This window comes from Python bivittatus, unplaced genomic scaffold (assembly GCF_059951505.1).
Source record: "Python bivittatus isolate LINGU-HERP-01145 unplaced genomic scaffold, Pbiv_v1 ctg000080_np1212, whole genome shotgun sequence".
In the NCBI taxonomy this organism is placed as follows: Eukaryota; Metazoa; Chordata; class Lepidosauria; order Squamata; family Pythonidae; genus Python; species Python bivittatus.
In genome coordinates this window covers 55,275,217-55,294,566 of record NW_028277035.1, presented here as the reverse complement: position 1 = coordinate 55,294,566, position 19,350 = coordinate 55,275,217, and the positions used below count along the sequence as shown (strand labels likewise).

The 19,350-nt window shown below is 39.0% G+C and overlaps 1 protein-coding gene across 2 annotated transcripts in view; it reads left to right on the top strand.

Moving 5' to 3' along the window:
- Positions 1-1,024: 1,024 nt before the first annotated feature.
- EFCC1 (EF-hand and coiled-coil domain containing 1) overlaps positions 1,025-19,350 on the top strand; it is an 84,817-nt gene continuing 66,491 nt past the window's right edge. Inside the window, exons 1-2 of one of the 2 annotated variants that reach the window (XM_088134138.1) lie at positions 1,025-1,819; positions 6,198-6,607. In XM_088134138.1, coding sequence (XP_087990264.1) covers positions 1,103-1,819; positions 6,198-6,607 — 1,127 coding nt within the window. In that variant the 5' untranslated portion in view covers positions 1,025-1,102. The remainder of the gene's footprint in view (positions 1,820-6,197; positions 6,608-19,350) is intronic. The other variant, XM_088134140.1, reaches the window with a different exon arrangement.

Below are 19,350 nucleotides of genomic sequence, written 5' to 3'. Positions count from 1 at the left end.
GACTGAGCAGGTCTTGCGGAGCAGAAAAATCTGAAAAGTGAAAAAGAATTGTTTTATAAAAAGATGTTTCTTCTGCAATGCTACACATTTAAAAATTAGATCCTGCCCTTGAACAAAGAAAGCATGCCTGGTGAGTAAAATTGCAGGCACAGTGCCAGATGTCTTGAAATATAAAAACTACTCTAAACATACTTTGTTTCTTCATCTGAATGCCAAACATCTTCCATGCTTGAAAACTCTGTGTGTGATGAATTGTCTTACTTTTGAATATTTTTTTAGTTTTTGAAAAAGGAAATAAAACTTTGAGAAAGTCAAAACTCTGAGAAAAGCAGTTTTCCTCTCTTTATGAAATGTTCCAATTACAAACATCGCACTTCTGTACAACTGGCAAACAGGCAGCTACTGAAAAATACACCTGCACGCGCACAATTTACAGCAAAAGCAGCACGTGTTGGCTATGCACGAAGGCTCTTGTTATGTTCTAATGTGGTGCTTCTGATGTTTGCCCAACATTTCTTCATTAGGTTGTCACTTGTATTGACTTTCTTAATTAGATTTTATGGTGGCGGCTGCTACTGTTATGATCGGGGCTACTCTCGGAGACGCGTGTACAAATGGAGCCAAAAAGTGACACAGAAATAAGGCAAAGACTTCTTTCAGTTCATCCCCGCTCCTAGAGACGGCCTGGACTCAGCCATGCCGTTTTCTTAAACAGTTCGCCACTGCGCTTTTCTTCAGTTTTTTTACCCGCTTCCCAGTCTACCCTACGGCTCCGGTTTTCCGTTCAGAAATTCTGCTCATTTTCCGAGCCTGGAAGAGACCGTTCCCTTAACCCATTTACACCGAAGAAACGCGACGCATGCTCAGTCGCGCCTCCAGAGCCTTAGAGGAGGCGCCCTCCTACCACCTTCGGTCCTGGGGACGGAGGCGGAGCGAGGAAAGGAGGGCGACGGCGGCGAGGAACCCGAGAAGGGGGCGTGGCTGGCTCGGGGAGCGCCGCCCATCCAGACCCGGGGAACTCGATTCAAGCTGGGGAGAATGGTTGGGGAGAACGGCGAGCTGAGCTGCGAGGGGGCGGCGGCGGCGGCGGGAGCGCCTGAGGATGGATCCGCCTGAGGTGTGGGACCCCTACAGCCGGCCGGCCCGCCGGACCCAGTGGCTGGTGAGCGCTTTGGCTTACCACTACGGGCTGGACCGGGGGGTGGAGAACGAGATCATCGTGCTGGCCACGGGCTTGGATCAGTACTTGCAAGAGATCTTCCACCACTTGGACTGCGAAGGCGAAGGCAAGATCCCCGGCGAGGATTTCCAGACCCTCTGCCTGGTGCTGGGGCTGCAGGACGACGACGAGGCGGCCGCCGACCCGGAGGAATGCGCCGGCCTCTGCGAGAACCTCTCGCCCGAGCTGACTTTCCGGCAGTTCCACGCCAAGCTGTGCGGCTACTTCAGCACCAAGGCCGGCTGCAAGCCGCCGGGCCAGGGCGCCGCGGGGGTGACCAGGCTGCCTCTGGGCAAGGAGAGCGAGCACATCGAGACCCAGATCCGCCTCCGCAGCCCGCTGCGCCGCCGGCGGGAGCAGGCTGCGGCGGGACGCAGGGCGGCGGGCAGGGACTGTCCTCGCAGCAGCAGCAGCGTCCGGACGTGCTCCTCCCCGCCGCCCGGATCGTGCTCCCGGGAGTGCTACGAAGAGATCGTGGCGCTGGAGCAAGCGGAGGATCGCATCGTCAAGCTCGAGGACGAAAACGCCAGCCTGCGCGAGCTAGTGGAGGACATGAGGGCGGCTTTGCAGAGCAGCGACGCCAGGTGCTTGGCGCTCCAGGTGAGCGGACGGGCGGGCGGGGAGGTCCTGCCGCGCCGCGGAGCCCGAAGGGATCGGAGCAAGGAGAGCGCCTTGGAGCCGTTGAGCCTGCCTTGCTGGACCCCCGTGACACGTGACGGTCTTAAGCTGAGCCCCAGCTTCTCGCTGCTGTTAATCAAACGCTTTTCAGACGGGGTTGCAGTGGGGTAAGGGCAACCCTGAATGGCACAGACGCTCGCCCAAAAGTTCCCCCCCCCCGAATCTGAATCCGCTCTGGGAAAGGGCACCTGAAGGCAGGCAGAAGGGAAAAGTGCGTCGGAGAAGGTCCGAAATGCCTTTCCTCAGGCCTACCCTTGGGGCTAAAGGGGCGGCTGCCTCATGAGGCACGTTTTGGGTGTGGTGAACTTACACAGCAAACTATCAGTTACTTCATTTGTTAGCATCGTCGCTTACAGCCGGGGATGGGAGAGAGGCTGCAGCCAATTGAAATGTTCAGAAGAGGGGGGCAAAAAGCCCCCCAAAAAGCACCGGTTTTTCTATTTCTTTTCAGGACAACTTAAATTCAAGAAGGGTGGGGAAATTTTAGGAGGCTCCAGGCTCTTCCACCCAGCCCTCCCCTGGTGGAGAAATAGGCTGTGGGATGGTCTACTGTGTATAAAACATGCACTTTGAGGTAGGTGGGTTTTCCTGAACTGCCAAAGTCAACCCTTGTCACCTTTACATACTAGGGAGTGAGCTTTACTGACTGTAGTGGGATGTTATAAGGGGAGGCAAAAGAGTAAATTGTGACAGAGAATCAGCCCTGTTTTTAATGACAAGTCATATGGAGAATGCAGCTCCTCCATTGCGCTTCTTGTTTGGTGCTGGCATGTTTGGAGTAATATAAATTCTAATTTACTAAGAAAATAGTGGTAATAAGTTCGAGAGTCCTGGTTTCTTTCCACCCTTGAGGGTTAGCAATCATTTCTGTGATGGGAGTCATTCTAAGGAGTTTGTCACTTTTTAATTTCCATTCAAACCTGGTTCGGTTTATATTGCGTTGAATCGTAAAGGCTCTTAAACAAAGGCTGCTTAAAGTCACTGACATTTATTGGCTTTGGGGCTGGTGCAAACAAAGCACAGATATTTTACTTAGCTTTTGTCCTCTCTGAAGTCTTGTTAGTCATTGGCAAAAGGACAACATGGCACATAAACACTATGGTCTTCATACACAGCATAAATTAAGCATGTTGAATGTACTGTACTAGAAATTCAGAGAAGTATGTTTCAGATGGAAGAGTTTAAAATCGCTTGGGTCTACCTGCAAAAATCTGTTTAGAATCTCAGTTGACTTCGGATGTGTTACAAGATCACAACAAAGTAATGAACCTGGTCCAGTCAAAGATAAGCACTTTTGAACAAGTTTCACTCTGAAGCATTCTTACATGGCTTTACTGACTTTGATATACTTCTAAGTGTAACTTTGGTTTCAGTGGGAAATTCATTGACTTCAGTGGGAAAATCTTGCCTATGACTGGATTAAAGGTAAAGTCATAGTATGAAGGGCAAAGATGAAGGAAGAACATGTATTTTTCTATTGAAACAGGATACACTAGGGAAAGTCAGATTGTATTAATATTTTAGGGCTGTATCTCCATTTTCATTCCTGTGCATCCTTTCAATGACAAGGAGATTGACACTTTTAAATAAAAAAAGATTGGGTCCTCATAATTATTTTATTAGCATAGCTTACAGTGATGAATAATTTCATGATTTTAATATAAATTCTACCATCTAATGCAGAATTAAATACACTGATTTTAGTGGGTTTAACAGTGCAGTTCCATATACACGTCCACTAAAAACTAAGCGCTGGTGAGTTCAGTGGTCTTTACTCACAGACAAGTGGGTACATTAGCAGAAATCTGCTTGAGGCTGCTGTCCAATGTGGACTTCTTAACAGTAAGTCTCCTGAATTCAGTAGTCTGTTCTGAAGCTAGGATACCCTGGGGAAAGTCAAATCGTATGACTTTCTTTGATATGTTTGTACTTTACCTTTTGGAATAACTCTGTGACTTACTAATAGATACATAAATAAATCTTTTCCAATGAAAGCCACTTTTTAAATCTAATTTTTAATTGCTTGCTGCATGCATCTGCAGATGCATATATTCGTACCAAGAGTTGAAGAACTAAGATATACACAGACAGATACTTTCACAATGTTTTTGTTGGTTCTTTAGTGCACCTCCTGTCATCAGGGAAGTTCTGTCTTGTGTCTTATGGGACTTCCTGTGGCTCTTCTGTGCAGTTGGTCTCTACTACTTGTAACAGTGTGACTCCTTTAATCTCTGCCCCCCCCATCCCTTCTTCTCTTGGCTGCCTCCTAGGATGGCTCCTAAGCCATCCAAGAGTACCCAAACGGTACACCCACCATGTTTTTGTTATGGGGTCCCCCCTCCAGGCAAAACAGGAAATTACCTTTTATTATGTCCTGTCAGCTCTGTAAAGTTGGCCAGATCTTGTTGCTGTACAGCACCCAGGGATTAACTTTAAATGATCAGTTGAGTCCAAAAACCCCATGAGTTTTAAGATTTCAAGAAACAAAAAGCCGGGAGAACAGGCTGCATATACTGTACGTAGCCAGCTCATAAACAACCCAGATGTTAGCTAATAATAAATACTTAGCTTTCACTATTGGCTTGTTCTTGTGGGACACTATATTATATTACCCTTCTTATGTAATGCTTTAATTTATTTTAGTATGCTATTGTAAGTCAGCATGAGTCTAGCAGATTCAGCAACATACAATTTTGATGCATAAATAAATGAATAAGTCCAACTATAGCATAATGCCTCAACTAAAAGATAGACTCTGTTCTGAAGTCACAATTTATTTCATTTTTTTGCCTTACTGGGAACTGTTGCTAGCTCTTGGTAGCCAGAACAAATTCCTGCTTCTCTTTTCTTTTCATCCACCACCCACCATCCTCCTGATGACCCACCATCCTAACAGCCAACTTTGTTTCCTTAGGCTCCTTTCTGGCAAGGAGAGAGAACTTTAACCTTGTCATGTAGTAACAGCCATTCCTCCTCTCTGAACTCATTACAGTGAATGCCGTGTGGAAGGGAGTGGGATTTCATCTGCTTTTCTTGCTCCTGTCTACACTTAGCCTATTTATGGGTAATCCTGTATGTATACCACCTGTGTAGGCATAGGCAATCTCTGCATGATTAGGCAGTCATTGCCTATGCCTGAACAGTTGGTATACTTACAGGTTACCCACATTCACTTATAGGCAATGTCTGTATGGGGGGGGGGAACAAGGCTTAGAACATGCATGCAGAACAAAGGTTTATACATTCACCTTTACAAGTTAAGTGGGCACATGTGGGAGCAAGGACAGCAAGAGCAATACTTTTCCTCCTCTACCTGCTAACCATAATGCAATGTCCCCTACAATACTCCCTCCCCAGAAAGACCATCCACTCTTGGGTGCCCATGTGGCTTCTTCACTTGCTTTCAACTCTGTCCAGTTTTAGAGAGCTTTTGGGATGGGTTGAAGTCAGCTCTGTATACCCTTTATGTAAAAAAATTAATAAATGCTGAGTTTATGAGTTATGGTGATGTTGGATTGGATGCTGTGCTTTTCATGGTTTGTTGGTGCCTTCAGCATCCCTTTTTAAGGTTGTATAGTAAGACACAGCTTTTCTAAATAAATTATCTTAATTAATAAAAACAGTGTATGTACAAGCAAGACTTGGCTTGTACACCATGCGCACTTAACTATGTGTTCTACATATTAATACTTTCATAACTTCTAGAGCTGTCTTCTCTGGCCTGGTGATCTTCAGATGCATTGGATTTCAGCTCCCATAATAAGTGCAGCACCAAATTAGGTAGGATTAAAATGAAAACTCCTTAATATGTTTCACAATGCCCTATTTTACCAAGAAATTAAGAACCGCTTAAGTCTACAGTTTCTCTTGATGAGCTTTAATACTTATATTGGCATCTATTTTATAATGCAATTTTATGCACGCTGACTCAGAACCAAATGCACCTTACTATGAGGTAACTAGGTGTAGGATCACAGTCTTAATACATGTCGGTGTCACTCAGCCTGGTTTGTTTAATCTGGAACATGTTCCTGAGTTTTTATTGGGAAGCCATTTTGTGTAATCCAGGTCTCCCAAATGGGGGTAAATATCAATTAAGAATATTCACAAAGAATTCCTATGTGAAATAATCCAGACAGAAGAAATTATGGGCGCTTGTGTGTTTGCTTTAGCCATTGGATGATGATCATTCTTCAGCTATTGATGCATCTTTGCTGAAGATGAAACATTAAGAACAAATCTGTTTAAAACTATGACTATTCCCAATTAATATTTTTCATTTTTCTCCTGATGATTATAGGTGGGATTGTGGAAGAGCCATGCACATCATAAGAAAAATGGGACTTGCTTTATAGGCAACCGGAAACAACAGGTGAACAATAGATTTCAGACTTCCAAGTGCCTTCAGAGTGTTCTAAAGGAGGTTGAATTAATCCGGAGTTCTAGGGATGGACAAATTGAAGAAGCAATTAGGTTTAATCAAGAACTGGAAAAAGAACTAAGGAATTCTCATGAAGCCCTCATAGCCCTGGAAGATTGCAACCACAGCTTAAAGAGAGAGCAGGCAGAAATGAGGAAGAAAGTTGAAGAAGCAAGATGTGTTATCCTTAACAGCCTTGGAAAAGTAAAGGAGCTAGAAACTAAAGCCCATAAAGTATCCCAACTGCAGATCTATATCCAGCAGCTAGAATCTGAGCTACAGTATTATAGGTAAGCCTGAATTTCTAAAAGTAAATAAACATAACCCACTGAATGCAAATGTGGTTTTGGAACCCTGGCTGAAATGTCTTCTGAAATGTGGGTAGAGAATTAGCTGCTACTTAGTTATTTTCTTAGTAGGGACTCACTGCAAAGCTTTACTTATCTTCTTTCTAGTTAATGCCACAGCAAATGTGATTTACTAGTAACAGCAGAGACCACCAAAGGAAATCCCGACATGCCATTGACAAAAATCAGCAGATGTCAACAATCTAATTTAAGAGGCATTATTAATGGTATTGTGGCAGTTGATGTTTAGAAAGGGTAATGTGTAATCTAACGGGAGAGGTCTTTTAAAAAAACACAGCTGGTAAGCATTAAGGGCGCTGGTTTCCACAATGCATCTGAGTTTCAAATTAATATTTGCACAACGCTGCATGCTGAGATTTCTTGTGCTTTGGTACTGCATAAATTTTCTTTAAACTGTTCTATAAAATATTTCAGGCCGTATGTCAAATGCTACAATGGTGGTTATGCTATTTAAAGTTTGTAAGGAAACGCTTTGTAGGATAATTTTCAAAAGTGAACAACACTCGTAGGCTTGTCAACTTTACTATCTGCTACTTACACAGTGATAATAATTATGAATCCATTCACATATGTTCAACTTTATGATATAAATCTGATCTGATATGTAGGTATGAGCAATGATTTCTCTATCCAGAGTCAAGATGAAAAAACTCAAAAGTGATACTGAGAAATAGGGTCACAATACTACCTTGGTAGATATATTATATTAGCGCTACCCAATATCAGTTTCAGCTTTGTCTGCTGCCCCTGGTAAAGAATGCTAATACAGGGGGGCAAAAGAGGTCAGATTGAAGAAAACAGTGCTGCGGGGTTATAATGCAAGCCTTACCCCTTTTCTAAGTGCAGCGCAGCATCTCATGTCCCCCTAAAAGGAGCAGAGCTTCCAGCGCAATACCACAATGCTGCTTTTGTCATTTTGATAAAAGCAGCAAGATCCTGTGGACATTGCTGAACAAAAATAGCTTCCACACCTATAATTGAAAAGTAAAAGCAGTAAAAATAAAAAGTAAAAGGATATGTATATTGAAAAGTAAGACCAGTAAATGTCAGCATTTGGTCCTGTTCCATCAGTGAACGTAAGTTCCTATTTTTGCCCATTCTTATACATCTGGAATTGATTTATCTGGAAAAAAAGTAATGCACAATATAAACCATCCATATATATATATATATATATATATATACACACACACACACACACACACACACACATACATACATGTATATATCAATCAGCATTTCTCTACCTTGGCAGCCTTAAGATGTGTGGACTTCAACTCCCAGAATTCCCCAGCCAGCATGCTGGCTGGAGAATTCTGGGAGTTGAAGTCCATACATCTTAAAGTTGCCAAGGTTGAGAAAGACTGCTCTATAATATAAAATGCATACTTGATTAAACAGGCTCCTAGGATTGGACTATAAAGTAGAACAATCAGTAGTTGGTATCCTTCCATTTATGATCTTACCTTTTTAAGGGATTAATCTGTTAAAGTACTTTAATTGTTTCCTTTGGATTAAATTCATTACAATAGGCCCCATCGATGTCAGTGGGGCAAGCACATAAATGTGTGTGAATATGCAACCAATATGCCATGTCTGAAAGAGGTATTTCATAGTTTATTTATTTTCTATCTTTTTATGTGTTATAGGCACGACTAGGTGCTAGATCTGTAAATTTGATGAGGCATGTATTTCTTTCATTATTATTGGCATTGGACCCTAGCCTCTCAGTTTACCTTAAAGCAACAGCGATGGCCAATTATAACAAGTCCATGCCAAGTAATCACTCAATAAAATTTTGCTCAAGATGTGGAATGTCAGAAACCAAAGCCAGAAGTATGATTAAGCAGTTGAATTGATGGCTTTTTAATCTTTGCTATAATGGGGAGCTCACTTTACTGTTTTTTTCTAATTGTGGGAGCAATAGCCAGATTCAGTTGTAAGGAATATGTTAGATCAAGCATGTAACAATACTCTAAGTGGGCACCAATACTGAAATTTCATTCAGCCCTATTCTAGTGAAGCTTGGAAGGGTTACAGCTGCAATAAACCATAATCCAAAATCTGTGGGAACTGCTTCAAACACCATTGACATGTTGTATGAATATTTTGTTTTATTTTTTCTATCTTACTGTGATGTTCAAAAGCAGCACTATAAACACTCTTGTAACTTAAAATAGCCATTTCCTTTGTTAATCTGCTAGTTCCTCTCCATTGGTTTTATAGGATTTCAGAGTGAGTTATTTGCATTGTTAAATCTATTGTGTCTGAAATTGGAGAATGGTTTAAAAATAGCAATCCATGGTAATTATTGCTATTGTAACTGTGTTTTTAAAATTTTATTTAGGGAAATGCAGAAATTAAAAACAACAACAACTAAATCTTACTTTTTTTTTCTCCCATTCATAGATGCTTTTGTCATTGGCATGTTGGTTCTCCTAACTCACATAATTGATTAACTCCATTATTGTTGTTAGAACTTGATTCATATTTAAAATTTCCAGTGGGGATTGAGTAAGAATAACTGCCTTTACATCATGGGGAAGGGAGGATTTATAAACAAATATATAGCACCCTTGGTATTTAGGTATCAGGTTTAATCCTGGATTCTTGCCTACTTGTGTGCTTTTCCAAAGTTTAATTGTGCACGAAGTTCCTCTTTTTGGAAAGGGAGATTGGCTAATTTAATAACCAAATATCGACCCAGGCTCGTCCAGGAAGAACTATTCAGAACAACACCAAGGTGACAATCCATAGCTGGGGAGTAACATGTATAAAGCTTATGATTAAAAGCAATTCCTTGCAATGGCACATCAGTGTGTGTTCAGAGTTCTTTTGGGAAGACTGAGATTTGGAAAATGCAGAATATGGCCTCCAATAATTTAATTCTGTTTTTAGGTATCCTGTAAGCTACTTCAAGTGCTAAGTAGAAAAGAGAGATAAAATTGTTTATATAAATCAAATGCAAAGTCTTTCATTTAATAAAAGAAAGAAAAGCGAAGATGGGGCAAGCTTCTAGTTTTCATACATTGTAGGACTGTGGAAGAAAGTTACAGGAAATAGAAAATGTTTCTCCCTCTATATCATATTTCTTTGTTTATTTTACTTCTAATGTGCCCAGGAGCCAAAGTTAGTGGGGCCCAGATATTTATTTACATTTGTTCTCATTTTGGGAATTCTCTTCCCCCTCTACTCGAAAATAATTTCAACCCATCAGTTTTGGAGTATGAAGAGAGAGAAAACAGGATATATGAATAGCTTACACTTCCTATCTTTTGTGCTGCTTAAGTGTGATGTCCTTTTGTTCAAGAGAAGTATTCAAGCTGCCCTTACATTATTTATTTGTGCATTTATTTCTGATGCAAAGATTATATTTTCAGATATCACAAGCAGAGCAGGCCATGCAAATATCTAAACTTATTTCCAAAAGTCCTCACTCTTGTGACAGCCCAACCTGAGCTTTTCCACAGTAGATCTGTGTGGGTGATGTTCATCTGTAGCTGAAGATTTGTCTATCTTACTTTGTTTAAACTGTCATGAGGTACTGTTTACAGTTAATCTTTGGCTCATTGGTTTGTCTGTAGAGCTTAAATCTGCTTTAGCATCACAGAGATAAGATGAAAGGTACCCTAGAGATTGTTGCAGCCATATGCTAGGCCTACATTGGATGGAAGGCTAGAGAATAAAGTTAGAAGACCTTCAGCTCGTTTTCAATACCATCTGCTGGGTACAATTAACTTTGAGCAGTTACTTCTTTTTCTAAGGAATTATACTCCATAATCCTAGTATTCTGAGTTTGTAATGAGGGATTCAGAGCAGGCTGTTATATTTCTATTCTTGCTGTGGAGTTGTTTCCTTCTTTGAAACCGGCTCTCGAGATTTTCCTTGCTCCTTCAGATCTTGTGTCTTATAAGTAGCTGCAGTAGGAAGGAATAATATCAATATATGACCCACCAGTAAAGTCTCTTGCACTGTATGTTTTAAGCCAATCAGTCATAGGATTAAAGATTTTTTTATAAAACTTTATTAATTTTCAATAAAGAGTAAAATATAAGAAAACAGAAAAAAACAGAAAAAAAAAGTTCAGGAAAAAAAAAAAGATTAAAAGTGCAAAGAAAAAAGAAAAGAAAAAAAGATGACTTCCGGCTTTATCTGTTACAGGTACAAGTATAGAATACATACATCTTTTACTCTAAGAATATAACTAATACAAAGCACTTCTCTAATCTTAAACTCTATTAATTGTCTGACCCCCAAATCAGCATGCCATTTTTGCAATACCAAGCAAAACAGAAAAACAAAAGCGATTTCCAAACAGAAACAAGGATAACCCTCCCCTTTTTAGTCGCAATATAGTCTATTTCACCTTCCCCACTACTTCCATTATTGTTATCTTCCTTTCTTCAATCATGAATATCTCTGTGTTTTACCATCTGTGTGCATATAAAAATCCCAATACTATTATCATATACCATCATCCCTTCCCCGAGATAGGAAAACACTTCCATATTGCTCATATTTCCCACACACGCTAATATTCCCTTATTTAGTCCTAATGACATCCTCATTCAGTCCTAATCAACAAGAAACCCCTCTAATAACTATCAAGATTCACAACCTATACTCATTTTTTCTGATATTCAGTAACAATAATCCTAGTAACATCATCATACAGTCCTGGTCTCAAAAAACACCATTAATCTATCAGAAACCACAGCCTATGTTTTAAACATAATCAAACAGATTTACTTTATACACTTTCTGTTTACTTTTACAGAGTTCAATATTTAGACTAGCAAACAGTGCCCCACAGATTGAATCTTTATCATTTTCTCCTTGTCTTCTTCTTTCAGGAACAACTGCAGAAAGTTCTCTTTATCTCTCAATAATTTAAAATCTTTTTGTGAATCCAAAATAATATCATCATTAGGCTGTTCTAAAGTAACTGTAAGTCCAAAGTAAGTTTCTTTTTCTTTAAAGCCCAATAAGGTACTCAACACTCTTTCTTCTTCCATATCTTTATTGTTGATATTGTTCTCCAAAATATCCAACTTGTCATCAACTTGCTTCACATCAACAACAGTCTCATTTAATTTAGCATCCAGTTTCTTGTTCAAATGATCAAATTTAACCTCCAGGGACTGAATAATTTTTTCTGCAAAGTTTGAAACATAATCTTGAAATGCTCATCCCTGTGATTTCTTAATAGCCATGGTCAATAGTCTTCTCTAGTGTCAAAACTACAAATTACATTTTCTCCAAAGTAAAAAGGGAAAGGAAGAAATTCCAATTATCTTGTTAACATTCCTCTCCAATCAGCACAAAGTAGGAAAACAAAACAGAGTTCACACAGCTCCCATATCCACAGTCCAATAACACAAACCCAAATGCAGATTCTCCATTTCCTCTTGTTTCTTAAAAATTAATTTAAAAATCCAGCCTTTGCCTTTTTTGCTGAATAAACAAATCTACTGTCCCAATCAAAAAAAAAAAAGAGTAAAATATTTCCACAAAATACTGATAATCCCCAAAAGGAGAAAGTATACAGTAGCCAAAGAAAGCCTCTCTTTAACCATATAGAGGTTAAAAAAAAGAAAAAAAGAAAGAAAGTAATCTTAAAAACAAGAGGGTCAACACAAACATTTTCATGGCTTCATCGCAGCTTGGAACCAGCTGATCACTCACCAGTCGATCCCGAAAAATCTTTATTTCGGGATCTTCTTGCTGTGAAGAGCTGTCCAGAGGTTGGGTGGGACAATTTCTGGGATTCTCCTTAACTCAGGAGAACTCTTCAGGCTCCAGGAAGCCTGCCTGAGCCTAAAAGTGCCACAACAATGTCTCTCCGCTTGAAAGGAGAAACTAGCACACTGCCATTTCTCACCGGAAGCCAGGATTAAAGATGATTTCATTAAATTCTCATTCAGGATTCAAAACAATTTAAAGGATGGCGTTGTTGCTGAGGAGCTCAGCCTTGCCAGGTGTACCCTTAAAAGCTTGGTTTCATATAGCCTGGTTAAGACCTTCAATGAAATGGCTGAGAACTCAGAGCGATCAAGACATTGAATACTGGTTATCTCCAGTGTCTTGCAAGCTTCTTTGCTCCCTGTCGGTCTATTCCTTTGCAGTCAAGTCATCCCAGGTACACCTGATTACCCATCCAGAACTCACACCTCATACCAGTATGCACATTTTTTTAAAAAAAGGGCTTTTTATCCCGCCTTTATTATTTTTATAAATAACTCAAGGCCCTTTGGAATATCTTGCCCTCGGAGGTGAGATTGGCCCCCTCACTCCTGGCCTTCTGGAGGGATTTGAAGACCTGGCTCTGCCACTTGGCCTGGGGTGGGGAGGGAAGACATCAAGCGTGGGGATGGCTAGCCCCTTAGAGGCCTGTCATCTGCAACTCTGGAAACCATCAGCCTCCTGGATTTTTTCTTTTTTCTTTTAATAATGTTTTGTACAGTTTTTATGTTTTATGTGATTGTATATATATTTATTGTTTTAATGGGTTATGTGAGCCGCCCAGAGTCCCCCATCAAGGGAGATGAGCAGAGATAAATTTAATAAATAAATAAATAAAATTGCAGCAGGGATATTTAGCTTAATTCATTTGAAGAGGAGAACAGTAGAGCTGGATACTAAATATATCAATAGTGAAGCCAAGAACATTAGAATAAAAGTTATTTTCAGAATTAATGGAACCCCACCAAATAGGCTAAGCACTCATTCCTCCAGTTTAGTGAAAGATTTAATTTTTTAATATGAATTTTATTGAAACTTTTAAGAAAGAAGGAGAAAGCAAAGAGAAAGCAAAAAGTGCAAGAAAAGAAAAAAAGATGAAAAATAGAAAAGAAAGAAAAAAGATACAAAGAAGTGGCTTCCGATATTCTTCATGGCAGTTATAACTACAATTATATTTTAACCTCTCTCTCTAAAGTTACATCATAATACTCTTCTTTCTATGATCTATCCTGTCTAATCATCAAAGCCATAAATCACAAATTTTTTTTTTTCATTTTTACACAAAAAATCCATAAGAGGTTTCCAGTCACCAATAAATGTAGATAGTGGCTTTTCTCTAATCCAAGAAGTTAATTTATCCATCTCAGCAAAATCTGTCAATTTCACTAACCATTCCTCCCTAATGGGTAGTGTTGAATCTTTCCATCTCTGTGCATATAGTAATCTCGCCATAGTAATCATATATTGAAATAACCTTCATGGCTTTTTGCTAACTGTTTATATATTAGTCCTAAAAGGAAAAGTTCTGGCTTCAGTTGAATATTAATCTTTAAAATCCTCTTTATCAAAGCATGTATTTGAATCCAATTTTTTTTAGCTTTTTTACATGTCCGCCAAGTGTGATAAAATGTCTCTTCATGTTGTTCACATTTCCAACATATATTTAAAGTGCCTTTATACATTCTAGATAATTTTTCTGGCATCATATACCAACAATACATCATTTTATAAAAATTCTTTTTATGATCAAAACAATATAAATTTCAATCCTTTTGACCACATCTTTTCACATTGGTCCATCTGTATATTATAACCAAAACTTTTTAGCCCACTTTATCATACATTTTTTAACCTATTCTTCCTCTGTTTCTGTTGTGCAGAGTGATAATCACAAACACTCCTGTTTGTGCAGAGCGCAGCAAAAACTCCAGGAAAATATTAGCCATGAAAGCAAACACATCAACAGCTATTCACAATGCAATATCCATTTCTTGTTTCCCAAAGAAATCCAGTCAAAAAATATATACTAACTGGTGTTTATTGATAAAAATGCAAAAACTCCATAAAATGCAAATATCATACAAAATATAAAGAAAAACACATCTTCTCATTATATTGTAGCATACAAGACTTATTAGCAACACAAGCTTAACAAAATCTCTAGCTACAAACTCTTAGAGAAGAGGTACACTATTTGGTAATTTGTTACAACTACGTAGCCCATAAAACCTACATAGTGGCTAACACTAAAACAACTAACAACTACTCTGAGAGGCTGAACATTTTCCTCTCCTTGTATTATAGCTCTATACCACCCCCACTGGGTACCTAGCATACACACGCCAATAGGTGGCAGTAAATAGCACAATATACAACACACAATACCAGGTGTTTTTCACATGATCTCTGTAGCCAAAATATTATTTGTTATTGTTGTAAAGATAACAGGATGAATCCTTTCCCATGAGAAAGAAAATCCTGACAGTTTCAAATTTCAACAAAAGTTTGTACATTTTAGCAATTACATGTTCATCATCAGTGCACAATTGTACTTCAAATTCTGTCTTACTTTGCTCCACACCATAAATCTTTTTGTCCATTTTGAATCTTCTTGATAACTGCAAATTGGAAAACCATTGACAACTATATCCTTCTGCTATTAATTGTTCTCTTGATTTAATTTTAAATTCCCCTTGATGGTTTTCCAATAATTCCCAATATTTCAACTATTTGTCTTTGTCTGCTGTTTCTCTTCTATGATAAGCTTCTTGAGCTGAGATCCATAAGGATGTTTTTGGGCACAACCTGGGTTTATATCTATTCCATATGCTCAATATGGCACGCCTAATAAAAAGAATTTTGAAATCCACATTGCTTTTAACTTTATTGTACCACAAATATCCATGCCATCCAAACGTCAGGTCATGATCTTCTAACTCTAAAAGTCTCTTGTTTCTCAGCAACATCCATTCTTTCATCCAGACCAAACAACAAGCAGCAAAATACAATTTCAAATCAGGTAAACCCAATCCTCCTCTTTCCTTTGTATCTTGTAACACTTTATATTTAACTCTTAGTTTTTTTCCCTTGCCATATAAATTTAGATATATGTATTTTGCTGTTGTTTAAATGGTACATCAGTTGTCAAAACAGGTATTGTCTGAAACAAAAACATTCTTGGCAAAACATTCATTTTTATCACAGAGGTTCTCCCCAACAGTGACAATGTTAATTTCTCCCATCTTAATATGTCCTTCTTAATTTCATTCCAGGTCTTAACATAATTATTTTGAAACAGCATACAATTCATATTTGTCACAGTAATACCCAAGTATTTTACTTTTTTCTCAGTCTTAAAACCAATTTTCTCCATCAGTTCTATTTGATCTTCTAATTTCATATTTTTTGTTAACATCTTTGTCTTCTGATTATTAATCTTAAAACCTGCTAACATACCAAAGTCCTTTAATTTTCCCATTAATGTTTCTATGCCTTCTAGTGGTTCTTCTAAAATTAACACCAAATCATCTGCAAATGCCCTTAACTTATAAGTTTCTTTTTTAATCTTAACTCCCATAATGCTCTCATATTATCTCATATCTCTATTCAGCACCTCAAGAACTAAAATGAACAAAAGTGGGGACAGTGGACATCCTTGTCTTGTCCCTTTTTGAATCTCACAAGGTTTTGTTAGTTCTTCATTAACAATTATTTGGGTTTACTAAGTAGTATAAATTGATCTTACCCACTTAATAAAATTATCTTCAAGGTGTCAGGTTCAGCCGGCACTGCACGCCTAGGACTTGCCCAGCTGCGCTTTAGTCAATTTCACCGCTCGAGCGCTAGCGCAGAAAGAGGAAATGCGAAACCGCAAGCTAATGAATGGGCCACCTGGCGCCACTTCACTAATCTGGAGCGGATGCGTTGTGTTAACACCAGAGGGCCGCGGGCGCTATAGACAAAGGAGAGAGCCCGGAATTGAGGAAGAGATCAGCGCGGAATTGAGGAAGACAGAAGCCCCAACAAAGGCAACGACCACGCCATAGGCAAAAACAATCAAAGAAACAAGAGAACTGGGCTGAACCTGCCATCCCAGTAGAAGGGGGGGATTACAGGGGGCAATCTGCAATCTAATTTGTAATATGTAACCTAGCAACGGGGCTGCGAGGGGGATTGAGACAACTATAAAGGAGTAATGTAAATGTACCAAGCCAGTCCTGGCTTTGCTTGTATGCATGAGTAAACCTCTTTTGTGAACCACACGTGTCACGGGAGTTTCTCTGTCGAACAGGGCAAACCTTACACAAGATTCATATGTTCCAGAACTCTAAACAAAAAAATCCAATTCAAATTGTCAAAGGCCTTCTCTGCATCTAAGAATATCAGTGCAGCTTGTTTTTCATTAAGTTGCTCGAGGTATTCCAAAATATTCAAACCATTTCTAATATTATCTCATAGTTGTCTTTTAAGTAAAATCCCACATTGATCTTAATGAATAAAATCCCTTAAAATTATCTTCAACCTTTCGGCCAAAATTGTGGTAAACAGATTGTAGTCATTATTCAATAAAGCAGTTTAATGCAAAATTTCAGAAGGTCATCCTGCCCTCTTTTTTCTTTTCATCCTTCTCCCTTTCATTGTTCCTGTGAACAATGATTTGAACATAGTAACAGTGAGCCTCAAACAAAAGAAGAAAAAAATGGAAGAAATTAGAGTATTTATTTTATGACAGGCATATGCATCTCATAATTTCAGTTATTATGGATGTTCTGTCCCTGTAGATCAGTTACGGTGGGCATCTGTGGGAACGATTCAGCTTTGGAATGTCAGTAGTATATAATTATTTGATATCCTGCCTTTTTACTCAGATAAATACTTGGGGTGGTTATCAATGTTTAGAATAATATCTCTCTCTCTCTCTCTCTCTCTCTCTCACACACACACACATACACACACACACATATTAAGATTAACACAAAAGAAGGCCTCAAGTTAAGATTGACTCCTGGTAAGTGCATTCATGCAAATTTGTTGGAGGTGTTATAGAAGTGCTGTACCATTGTCCTCTGGGATTTTTGTTGTTGTTGTTGTTTACTTCCCAGTCTAGCCTACAGTCCTGGAATTCTGCGGTTGTCCCTGATCCAAGTACTAAACAGGACTAACTTGCTTATTTTCCAAGATCAGTAAGCTCAGCTAGATGCTGCTACTTGTTGAGACTAAGACTAATTCATCAACAGTTTGAAAAGTGATGAGTTTTTCCAAATATAGAGAGTCAGGCCAAACACAGTACTTGAGGGAATGTGTTTTGTAGCTGAAGGCCCTCTCTTGCTTGCCAGATAAATGAGCCTCTGACAATGAGGGTATCTTCAGAAGGACCTCTTCTGAATATCTTAACACAAATTTATAATGGCACCAGTCATAGTAATAGATATCAACTCTCCAGAAACTGAGCTCCATATTAAATAATAGCAGAAGCTTCACAGGCTCATTATGGCTAGATAAGTTGCTTTATTGCAGACAAGAATTAGTATTTATTTACCACATTTGCATGCCTTCTATTCCATCTAATGTTTCTCAGCCATAGGGTTTAAATCTTGGGACAACTTCTCCTGCTCTTTCAGGTTAACAGATTTTGGGCTGTTCTTTTTGTACTCTTGAAAATCAGAAACATCTCTTCCATATTTACATGATGATTCTATGTGGTTTGAGAATCATTAGCTTCTGTCTTGCCAGCTTCAACCTTAACACTTAAATAATCAGGCCCTAAGCCTATAGAACTTTCAAGTTAATATTAGCAGTTTACTTTCTGCCTGATGAATAGCTGGCAAACAGTGTACTTTAGACCAGGTGGCAGCCTAACTGCCATATTTTGCACAAATGGCAACTTCCAGGCACTTTTCAAGAGTATGCTGTGGTAGTTAATAGTGGATGTAACAGGGTGTGGATAACTAATGCCAAATCCCAGTGACTCAGAGCAATCAGAGGTGGCATACTAATCATAATTGAATAAATAAATAAGTAAATAATGTACCTGGCCCATTATCACTTTCCAATAATATACCCAGTCTGTTATCAAATTTCAACAGAGTTCAAGGGTACCAATTGGTTCCTTGGATTTAGCTGTAAGTCATAGAGCTGGGTGACCTCAGCATACTGCTGATATCACATTTAAAAATTTTAGTGATCTCCCTTAGTACTTTCTTGTAGATATGGAACAAAAGGAGGGACCCAATGGGATATCATATGTTGATAATGATAATGCCTCCACCAGCTTCTGGCATAAGTCATCCACCAAAGTGACCAAAACAGTTTAAGTGACATAACCAATTATTTAAGCGAATAGACATTTTTAAAAAGAGTACAATGTGCTATATTGACCATTAAGTTTTCAGCTTTCAGGGATTATTTGTTGTCACTCTTACATGTTTAATGTAAGGGCTGCTTGAAGTAAACATTAAAAGTTTTTTCACAATCCCTTTCAGTTTTAAATAATTTGTGAAAGTTATGATTGGCGGTATAGTATCTTTTTGGAAGAAAGCCTGCCAAGCCTTTTGCTATACTCCTTTTTTCTCCTTTGCTTCCTTTTTAAAAACATATTGTGGGATGGCATATTCTTCAGCACTCGGTGAATTGGGAAACACAATAGTATCACCCACAATTCTCAGTGTTCATTGAAGCAGACCTACATTTGCACAGTCTGAGAGATTCCAGAAGCCTGTGTGGGAGCTGTTTGTCGCGCATATTGTAACTGTCACTTAGCAACCAACATTGTGACGCACAATTTATGTAGGCTGAGATAGCAAAGTCTGTGAGCAGTGGAATGGAAAGGAGGGGTAAAACGCCTCCCAGGCCGAAAACCAAAGGGAGTCTATCACAGCTTGGGTGGTAGATTGTTTTACCCTAACAAAGACTCTACAAGGATT